At 37.1% G+C, this 11,841-nt stretch overlaps 1 protein-coding gene across 1 annotated transcript in view; it reads right to left on the bottom strand.

Moving 5' to 3' along the window:
* Positions 1 to 11,756, bottom strand: part of LOC107705406 (isthmin-1-like) — a 15,776-nt gene extending 4,020 nt beyond the window's left edge. Inside the window, exons 1-3 of the mRNA XM_016508682.1 lie at positions 10,645 to 11,756; positions 4,469 to 4,684; positions 810 to 1,089 (exon numbers count right to left, since the gene is read on the bottom strand). Of these exons, the coding sequence (XP_016364168.1) occupies positions 810 to 1,089; positions 4,469 to 4,684; positions 10,645 to 10,773 (625 nt within the window). The 5' untranslated portion in view covers positions 10,774 to 11,756. The remainder of the gene's footprint in view (positions 1 to 809; positions 1,090 to 4,468; positions 4,685 to 10,644) is intronic.
* Positions 11,757 to 11,841: the final 85 nt, after the last annotated feature.

The following is an 11,841-nucleotide window of genomic DNA, read 5'->3' on the forward strand; positions in this document are numbered from 1 at the left end:
ACACACATACACACACACACACACACGCACAGACACACACACACACACAAACCAAGCAAGCAAGCAACCACAATCTATATCCTCTGCCCCTGATGAGAGAAAAACAAAGACCTTTGGTCTTAAAAAGACAACATTACTTTCAGCGCCGTCAAGCTGCATGGTCACAGTCGAGTGCGGGCCAACTCACAGGCAACAACATGTCTGAACCCACACGAGCCACAGCTCCCCACACACCGCTAATGGAAACGAATAAGCCAATCAAAAGCAGATACGGCAAACCCTCAGGAATGAGTCACGGCCACAACAGACCGTGTGCTAGTCATGAGGAAAATTTATATGGAGAATTTTTAACTTCGATTTGGTATTACCTTAACACATTGATCAAAGAGAGTTCCTCTAGAGCAAAAGGGTTTAGGCAAGTGGTGACAGGGTAAGAATGTGTTTGACAGGAAGTGCAGTCTCTGACAGCAACACACATTCACTCATTTAACTCCACTTTACCAAAAGAGACAGAAAGAGAGCTATTAGACCAGAGGAACAGATGCTCTGGATTCTCTCTCTCCTGCTTTGATGTTCAGGAGTGCTTTCTGTCACGGAGACAGACTCTGCCACACAGGAATCTCTCTCCTACAGGAAACAATCTACAATCACAGACTCCGTAAGAAGCACTGTCCTTGTTATAGTGACAGCGTAAATCATCTGACGAGCAAATTACAGATTCCATCACCTCACGGCGGAGCCATATTTATGCTTTGCAGAGCCCTTCATTAAAACAATAACTCCATAACACATGCTCGTCTGCAACGAACCGTATTCGGTCTGGGATCTGCTTCCTGTGCCAGCAGACCCTCTTCGCTCCCAGTCTCCGAGCGGTTTAAGGAAGTTGCTGTCCTCCATGTTGCTCTCGTAGGGGTAATCCTGTTCATCAGGACCCTTCGGGGTGGACACAGAGGATGATGATGAGGACGAGGAAGACGAACGCTGCCACCAGTTCCTCCAGTTAGGAGCCGCCCAGCCAGGCTTGTTTTCTTTGCGTAGTCCCTTCTCTGGCTCCAAACTTTCCAGGCTGTCCACCACTTCTATGGTAACCTAAAGATTGTAAAGGATACTATCATTAGTAGAGTTTACTGAGGCAAACATCGCTTATTATTGCTCATCCTCGAGGTTAGGGATTTAATACCTCAAATATATACCTAAATTATATATTCATAGATACTTAACCCTAAAATGGGGTCATAAAGATTTTTTTTAAATAAATGAATTATTTTATTTAACAAGGACGCAGAAATTGATCAAAAGTAATAGTAAAGATATTCATAATGTCACAAAAAAATATTTTCTTTTCTTTTGAACTTTCTATTCATCAAAGAATCCTGAAAAAAGAATCACTGTTTCCACAAAAAATATTAAGCAGCGCAACTGTTTTCAACACTGATAACTGTAATTCTTGAGCACAAAATCAGCACATTACAGAGAATGATTTATGAAGGATCACATGACATCGAAAACTGTAGTAATGGCTGGTGGAAATTCAGCTTTTTTAATATATTAAAATAGAGAAATATTTCTAAATATTAATATTAATAACTATTTTATTTTTACTGTATTTTTGATATGTTTGATAATATAATTTTGAAGTAAATATGTAATTTATATATACTTTTAATTCAAACGCACACTACTGTTCAAGTGTTCAAATATAAATTAAAATGATTTTAATACAAATAAGTGTATTTCAAATTATATCAATTATGTCTATTAAATAAGTGATATATTCATATTTATTTATTTATGGTTACACTATTTTGATAGTCCACTTTAGACATTCTACTAACTATAAGTAACTTTGCAACTACTAATTCTCATTAATTTGCAACTACATGTCTACTAACTCTCAGAGTAGACTTAGGTTTAGGGTTAGTAGAATAAGTTGACATATACTTGCAAATTTTCTCATAGTCTGTATGTTGTATGTTGTGGATCTGTCAAAATAAGGTGTTAGAAGATATTAAGCAGACAGTCTACTGATACTCTAATGACTGCTAGTTGACACGTAGTTGCAAAATTACTTACTGTTAGTAGAATGTCTAAAGTGGACTATTAAAATAAAGTGTTACCTTATTTATTAACATGATATATGATAGGACTATTGTAGTAGTACCATTTGATACCATCCTGCCTCCAACAATTTCCTTTTGTAAGAAACATTTCAAAACAGTAATTTCATGCTGTGCTATAAAACTAAACCAAACACTGCAGTCTGCATCAGTCCCTTTTATTGCAAATCTAATTTGTTTACTTGCACATGTTGAGAATAATCATACAGATCAAGGGTGTTTGTTGTACTGAGAGAGGGTTTTTGTGGAACATCAAACGGTGAGGGGTAGTGTGATCTTGTGGAGGTCCAGGTGGACTTTGGTTTAGGTCATGGTCATGCTCCGTGACTCGTTCTGAGATGCTGCCATTCTGCAGTGACACCCCCACCCCACCAGTAACACATGTGCCTCCCAGATTGGGGCAAGGGGTGGGCTTCCCCTCTCTAGCCTCTCTTTCTCTCGCTCTCTCCACCTAAACATCAAGTTCAAAGGGCCTCTCAGCCTCCTTAAGACCATGAAAGCCAGATGATGCTTTGGATCAAAGATACCCATGCCCCCCCGAGCCTCACACACACACATTCACTGCCATCTTAAGACATCGATACACTTTATCCTTTCTGCCATTCTTGGTCAAAATTCACATGTTTTTCCTTCTGATGTGGATGGAGCCCGTGGTGGATTAGTTGGTGGTTGGTGCTGTACAGGTGTGTGTGGTTACTAAGACTAAGCTAGGTGAATGTTAGCGGTTGTGTGTGTGTGTGTGTGTGTGTAAAGACAGAGAGAGAGAAAGCGGGGGGACCAAAAGGCTCCATTCTTGAAAAGAAGTGCTGATGTGCATCAAGGCTTTCTGCCACTTTCTGTTTGCCAAGATTTTACTTTATGTGCTTGGTCAGCCATGTCTCCTTTAAAAGTCTTTGTGTTTGTGCACAGCAAAAAATATTTTTTATTAATCATTGTTGTCTTATACAAAAATCTAAACATACTTAAAAACTAGATATATTTATTTGAGATTATATATATATATATATATATATATAAATAATTTACTTATTTCGTATTATTAGTTAATAATAAACAGTTAAAAATTCTTTGCCAATTGGGTAGGAAAAATATCTAAAATTCCTTGAAAACAAATGTAACTTATTCTTATGGTGGTTATGCTGAATTTTCAGCAACCATTACTCCAGTCTTCAGTGTCACATGATCATACAGATCAAGGGTGTTTGTTGTACTGAGAGAGGGTTTTTGTGGAACATCAAACGGTGAGGGGTAGTGTGATCTTGTGGAGGTCCAGGTGGACTTTGGTTTAGGTCATGGTCATGCTCCGTGACTCGTTCTGAGATGCTGCCATTCTGCAGTGACACCCCCACCCCACCAGTAACACATGTGCCTCCCAGATTGGGGCAAGGGGTGGGCTTCCCCTCTCTAGCCTCTCTTTCTCTCGCTCTCTCCACCTAAACATCAAGTTCAAAGGGCCTCTCAGCCTCCTTAAGACCATGAAAGCCAGATGATGCTTTGGATCAAAGATACCCATGCCCCCCCGAGCCTCACACACACACATTCACTGCCATCTTAAGACATCGATACACTTTATCCTTTCTGCCATTCTTGGTCAAAATTCACATGTTTTTCCTTCTGATGTGGATGGAGCCCGTGGTGGATTAGTTGGTGGTTGGTGCTGTACAGGTGTGTGTGGTTACTAAGACTAAGCTAGGTGAATGTTAGCCTTCAGAAATCATTCTAATATGCTGATTTGGTGCTCGGTTTTGATCAGTTGTGCTCAATTATCAATGTTGAAAACAGTTGTGCTGCTTAATATTTTGTGAAAAAGTACATTTTTTCAGGATTCTTTGATAAATTGAAAGAACAACATTTAAACGTATTCACTGTCATTTTTGATTAATGCGTCTTTGCTGAATAAAAGTATTGAATACTTAAATACTTGGAAGTGTATCACAGTTTACAATAAAAATATTATGCAGCAAATGTTTCCAACATTGATAGTAAGAAATGTTTCTTGAGCAAATCAGCATATTAGAATGATTTCTGAAGGATCATGTGACACTGAAGACTGGAGTAATGGTTTCAACTTTGCCATCACAGAAATAGATTACATTTTAAAATATATGAAAATAGAATAACATTATTTTAAATTGCACTAATATTTCACAATATTACTGTTTTTACTGTATTTTGTCATTTTTTGAGACCAAGACAAAATATACAATGACTACACAATGTGTTTATTTATTGTGTTAAGAAAAAACATATTATGCGTGCATATTACATATTATATTATATGTGACACTAATGAGCATTACAAGTGATTTGGAAATAAAAAAAAATACCTTTGATTCTGAGCATCTTCCTACCTGAATGTTGGGGTTTTGCCCATTTATATCAGCTTTGGAAAGATCAGGGAAGTTCTGCAGGTCCAGCAGAAAAGCTCCAGGTCCGTCTCTCTGCAGGCTGCCCCCTGTCCCGTGACTCTGAACCCAGGGCTGAGACGCTGAAATATGAGGCACTCGGGACTTTCTGTCACCCGGCCCCAACTGAACGGAGGAGCTGCTTTCTGCATTGACATTACTCTGCATAAAACAATAAACCATGGAAAATATTAGATTATTGGTTCTCAGTACCTATTAAAAGTCTGTTTTTAAGTCTTATTTTTAACATACTAACTACATATGCAAGTTGCATTTTATTGTTTGCATTTAGCCTAGTTTAGCATAGTCACAAACCTGTGACCCATTTTTTGTGACCCACCAGTATCCTCACAGATATTCAAGGACTTGAATCATTCTGAAGAATGATAAATGTTAAAACAAACCACTCAGAGTGAATCATCCCTTTGTATACAATTCTTGACTTTGCTGTCACAGATTCAAAAATTCATCTCAATTATCAGCTTGTTTCCACCCAGACCTTGGGAGACATTCTACAATTGATGTTAGACTCAGTGTAGAAGTATATTTACACTGTGTAACTTCCCACCAAGAAAAAAACAGTGTACAGATGAGAGTGGTTAAAAGTGGCTTAGGGTCTATTTACACAATTTAAGTCTCAAGCAGGAGTGCCCAATGGGTGATAGAATGGAATGGTGTTCCCTAGCTAGTCATCATTAGTTGCTCTAGATGTTTGATAAGATTGTCTATAAGCTGAGTTTTGACCTTGTAGACCATTGTGGCCAACCTGGTTGGTGCTGGTAGACAACCTCTCAAACCATCTACAATGTTCTAATCTGGTTTCTCCAGGAGAGATTGTTCATCAAACCTGTTCAGAAAGTTAATTAACGGGAAAATCAGTGACTTCATGATATAAACTTTGATAATCGACAATGATCAGAAATGCCTTAAGAAGGTGACCAAAACACCATCATCTATTTCTTTCCACCTGAAAGGTGCGATTGCAACCTAGACGTCTTTAACACCCCTTTAACCAGCCATATGTTCAAGAAAGAGACCTTAAAGTCGGAGATCAAGGGAAACAAATACTGGTTTCATCCAGCTCAGCCCAGAACCGTTTGTTTACACTGAGAGAGATTAGAGACATTAGCAGCTCCACTCACTCAATCTCACCTCAAATGGCCTAATTACCCACAGGTGCTACATTGCTCCTTATCACCCCATAATATAAACACACACCCCAGAGACTTTCTGTGAATCTTGAGAGAGCACCATGACAATAGCCTACCATTTAAAGCCTGCTGAGGGACAATTCACAAAAAAGCCTCATGAATAAGATTACTGAGCAAAATCTGGCCAGGTCCCTTAAAGGAATTGAATACATGTTAATTTCATTGTTTTATTATAATCATTATTTTTAATATAATTTTCTGTCTTTCATGCTGTTTCAAATCTTTTTTTTTTATTTTGGTCAGTTCTGGTCACTTCAGCTAGTGTATTGCTTCAGAAGACCTTTGGATCATAAAGACTGCAGTCATGATACTTTTCTGTTTTTATTTTTTATTTTTTTTGGTTATTAGGCCTACTATCGTAGTATGGAAATATACACTATTGTTCAAAAGTTTGGGGTCAGTAAGATTTTTTTGAATGTTTTTGAAATAATTGTCTTGTGCTCACTAAGGCTGCATTTATTTAAATAAAAATATGCATTACTGTTATTATGATATTTTTATATTGTAAAAACAATAATATTGTGAAATATTATTGAAAAAAAACTTCTATTTGAATACATTTTAAAATGTAACTTATTCCTGTGATGGCAAAGCTAAATTTTCAGTAATCATTACTCCTGTCTTAAGTGTGACATGATCATTCAGAAATCTGATTTGGTGCTTAAGAAACGTTTCTTATTATTATCAATGTTGAAAATAGTTGTGCTACTTAATATTTTTGTGGAAACTGTGATACATTTTTCAGGATTCTTGAATTAATAGAAAGTTCAAAAGAATTTTAACATTTATTTATTTTATTATTTTTATTGTTTATTCATTTATTTATTATTTTTGTAACATTATAAATGTTTAGAATTTATAAATGTCACTTTGGATCAATTTATTGTGTCCTTCCTAATATATATATATATATACATATATATATACATATACATATACATATACATATACATACATATACATATATATATACATATACATATACATATATATACATATATACATATGTGTGTATGTATATATACAGTGTTGGGTAAGTTACTCTAAAAAAGTAATTAATTACTAGTTACTAATTACATCTTCAACAGTGTAATTAGATTACTGTACAAATTACTCTCTCCAAAAAGTATTTAATTACTTATTACTAATTACTTTCTAAATCCTATATCAACCTCAACCAGTTAATGATACAAGGATAGACATATAACAGTTCTTTTAATTCTTTCAAATAAATAATAGATAACTACATAAATTATTCTGGTCACACTTTAGATTAACTAAATATTAACTATGACTTTTGCCTCAATATACTCCTAATTACTGCTTATTAATACTTAGTAAAGTAGTTGTTAAGTTTAAGAATTGGGTAGGATTAAGGATTTAGAATAAGGTCTTGCAGAATAAGACATTAATATGTGTTTTTTAATAAACAGCCAATATCCCAGTAATATTCATGCTAATAACCAACTAGTTAATATTGAGAATTGGACACTAAAGTGTTACCAATATTCTTACTATCTCACCAAAGTATTTAAAGTGAGAAGAGTACATGAAAAAAGCATGCATTTAAGGTTAGACTTTAAATTTCTATGATAAATTCACTATTGTATAGTATATAAATGTTCTACAGTCTATACACAGTATTGAGTTCAATTAAATAAGTAACTGTATTAAAGTACAGAAAAAATAAGAGTAATCCCTTACTTTACTTTTTCAAGGGAAATGTAATTAAATTACAGTAACTAATTACTTAGTAACTAATTACAACCAACACTGTGTGTATATATATATATATATATATATAATAACAAAATAACAGTAAATCATGACAGATTTTTAATTATTGGGTGAACTATTCTTTACAATTGGCCGAATAAATGCAGTGAAAACAGATAATATTGACCCCATGACCTCTGTTATGTTTCTTATGTGCAGCCACCTGTCTCACCAGAGTCTGAAAACAAAACTACTGTCTGTTTTATGAAGTAAAAAATGCTCTTTAGTTATTTTGAAGGGATGTTAAAGCCTGGCTTCTGTCTTCCCTCAAGAGAGGAGTTCTGGTTGCAGTCCTGCACTGTTCTACTCTAGAAATAGATATAAAACGGACCTATATGGCAAAATTGTTGTGCGCCTCGCTGGCTGACAAAAAAAACGCTTTTCCCTGTCAAAGAGGGTTGTAATTGTTTCCCCTTAAGACTGCCAAGGCATGTGTTCGCTGTCACATACACACAGAGGGGGCAATTACTCCACAATTGGACAGCTATAAGTAGCTTGTAATCATGCATACTGAGCTAGACAATAAGATCAAAGGGCACCATCAATCTTTTGTCTCTCTCTCCTCCCTCTTTTTCACTCAAGCCATTTTGTTTGACTGACTGAGTGCTGTGTAAAGCTGTAGTGTAGAATGCATTTCACTGCAGGTAAAGGGAACAAACATTGTCCAAGATGTTTTGGCAAAGCATCTTGGAACCGTTGTTTTCCAGTTGTTAAAGTGGTTAAACTATAGTAAAGCTACATGAGTATGTGAGTGTTAAATAATGAACAATATACTATTAGGTGTTTAATAGCATGATGGTAATGCATTAAGGGCTGGTTCTAAGATAGTCAGAGTCATTGATGTAATATTGTCATGTTTTGACAGCAAATAAACATTAAGAAACTTAAAAAAAATCACAAAGATGTCAGAGTAAACTTGGCATAACAACAGCGAAGGACCATCTAATCGCCTGTCAATCAATCTTCCTGCTAAAACAAGACTTTTGAACTTTGCAAGTTGAACACGGCTTTAAATAAGACTGCTGTCCAACTGAAAAATATGAAAAATCCTTGAAAATCCAAGATATATCAGATTACTTGAGATTCAATTGGTGTAAATGAGGCCGTGAACAACTGTTAGATACCCATTACAGTACATTTGACAGTTCCTACAAAAACTTACAAAGACATTACACACACCATTCTTCAAACCGTATGGGTTTCTAACTAGGAAAACAGACACAAGGGTGACATACAGACGCCCCTGTCACATTTCTGACTTCTTCCACCTCCTGCTTCCTCTTCATTCCCTTTGCTTAAGGAGAACGACAGCAATTCAGTTAGAAGCCTCTCAGGGGGTCTTCCCAGGAGACTGGACAGGAAATGAATGCTAAACACAAAGTGCAAAAGGCCTTTCAATGCAACACCTATATCAAGTAGTAAAATATTTGTTTTTCTGACATTATCTGAGGAAATACGCAGCTTCTTGTAGACTGGACAATTACTTAACCCAATTTTCATGACACTGTTAATCCTATAGATTAAATCATAAAAAAGAGAAGAAAAAAGGTAATAATCGATGATGTTTATGTTTAAAGGTTTGCAGGTGCTTGTGGTTCTCTACTGCATCTGTGCATTAAGTTCTTCAAGATCAGAAACTGCCAGTGAGGCTTAACTGGCCATCACCAGGCACTCCTGCCTCCAACCCTCACTGCTGCCCCCAACTCTCTTCAAACCTGGTGATGTTTGACACATTCTGTGTACATTCCAGACATTTTTTTCAACAGCCGTGTATGTCATAAACGTGTTCCCAGAAAAGTGAGTTCTGTCCCAAGACTCTCCGTAACAAAAACCACAGAATTGACCTCCAGGGCTAAACTGTAAAGACTCACTTGGGATTCATTCACTTCCTTTAGCAGCCACTGACTGTAGTAAAACCAGTAACAGACTGTTCAAATTCAAACTTTTAGCTTTCAGCTTCTGAAAATCCAAACTACATAACTACATAATTAAGGAGATATCATTTGACTGTTCAACTGAATCACATTGCTGCTGCTATTCCTCTACAAGAGAGCCACCATAGCGGATAAACACACATTCATCATGGTGTTGTGCCAACGTTTGCAGACTGACAAAGGCGTCTCGGTGTCATGCTAAAAATACATCAAAAAGCCAGCCGCAGGGTTTTTAATGCACCCAACAAAGCCCTGATGATCTCAAACCCTTCTTGACCCCTTGGTCCGGTCTCTGGGAGCATTGCACTTGCTCCGTAAACAGATGGCGGAACACTTTTAGCTGAAATCTGCACAGACTCGTTAAAGCCAGGTCTAATCTCGGCTAATGGCACTAAAGGACAGTCTAAACTGAGAATGTATTCTGTAGCCCTGAAAGTCACCCTGCTTTATTTTAATGTTGTGCACCAATGTGTTGAACACATATAGTCTATATTTATGTAAGCAAGAACATATTAACAGGATACTTGAGTGACACTGATGAACCAGTGGTGATAAATGATAGCCTGCAGCTAGTCAACTAGAGAGAAAGAGAACATCTCTGACCCTGGCTGAACCCCAGCTCAGTTTGAACGCTATGTCAAAACTAACTGACTAGATACAAAACAGTGCATAAAACTGTGTAACATTACAAATAATGATGTTATGGTTGTTTTACCGTCACAATGTGTATGCATATTCTATTCATGCCTATCTATCTATCTATCTATCTATCTATTAGGGGATCGATTTATCAGTGCAATGCAAAGATGGTGAAACATATTCATATTTTTCATTTATTTACTGTAATGCACATAAACAATAAACAAATAAATAAAATAAAAAGTCAAGATAAAGTCATATGTCAACCCCCAGTCAAATGAAATATATTCTCAATGACAACAAAATAGATTTTATTTTCTTTGAGTGTTTTCTTTTGCCATATGATTTTTTCTTTAAAATTTCCCCCACAAATTCTCACTATGGTAAGGAATATGTATATATATATATATATATATATATATGATAAACATAAACAAATATATAAATGTGATGATTAAAAAAGCTTAATGATCTTTCAATTAATTTTATTGAAGCGAAAATAAAACAACTTTGATTTTTGGAGAAAAAAAATATGATCTGGACGTGTTTTCATAAAACTCACCTCTGCCACCTGCTCCGAGCTCACAGTGTCATTTCCGTGCTGCAGCGGGCTGCTCAGCAAAACCGTGATGTGTAACGTCAGAAGAAGGAGTCCCAACAGCAACAGCAGCTCCGCCGCCAGCCGCACCATCCTCTTCACTCGAGCACTCTTAGGACCCTGCGCCGCCGGCGCCGCTGCCGGGCTTCCGCTGTCGCCTCCTGCCGCTGCAGACACTCCGATCTCCGGATCCGCCGCGGACGAGGAGCCGCCACACCACTGCGGAGCCACCTCGGGGTCCAGAAGAGCAATACTCACGGGAAAAAGAGTAACTGGCTAGAAATTATCTCAAAGAAGCCCAATCACTCCACGTTTGAAAACTGATCAGATCAATGAGGAATCTATAGCTCCTGATCTTAAAAATGGTATACTCCCGATGTCCAAAAAGAACTTGAATTACCTTTAAAAAGCAAAAAAGTAAGTCCCACAAACTCCAGAGCTATGTACCATTCCATTGAGCATCAGTATAAAATGCAAAAGTAGATTATATTTTGAGATAAAAAGTTTTACTTCTTCATTGGAGTTTTACTTGTGCGCAGGTAAATCAGGTACATTGGCACAAGAACACAATTCTGAGAACCTGCAGCATTCTTCTTATGTTTTAAAATAAAAAATAAAACAAAACAACAAAGTCTCGAGTTCAAACCACTTCAAATCCTCGTGGTCTATCCTTCACGTCTAATATAAAACTTTGGGTACATTGTTGCGCTCCTATGCGTTGCGCAAAGTGCTGTCATCCTCTCCCAAATGCCACTGTGTCTTCAAGGATTAAGTGTAGTTCACTATAAGCCCATCTTCAGAGTGATGAAGATCCAAAGTTCCTCCTCTGACTAACTCATCTGAGCTCTGTCCTCAGGAGGGTGTATGAGCCGCTCTTGCGCAAGAGTATCCACACACACCTTCTGCGTAAAAGCGCGCTGTCAAATAACACACGACACCACAGTTCAAGACTAGTGTGTGTCCGCGTGTGTTCCCTTCTGTCGTTGTGTGTCTTTAGTTCAGCACAAACAGAGCCAGACTCGTGCCCACGAAGCCTTTGGTGTTTTTATATCCCCCTCTTCTTTTGGTTTGCTGTCACCTCCCCTCCCCACCGATTTAACCCTTCATGTCCCATTACACTAGTGCACCCATCAGCAGACCACGTACCAAATGTCTTTATCT

Source organism: Sinocyclocheilus rhinocerous, unplaced genomic scaffold (genome assembly GCF_001515625.1).
Source record: "Sinocyclocheilus rhinocerous isolate Xijiao unplaced genomic scaffold, SAMN03320098_v1.1 scaffold564, whole genome shotgun sequence".
In the NCBI taxonomy this organism is placed as follows: Eukaryota; Metazoa; Chordata; class Actinopteri; order Cypriniformes; family Cyprinidae; genus Sinocyclocheilus; species Sinocyclocheilus rhinocerous.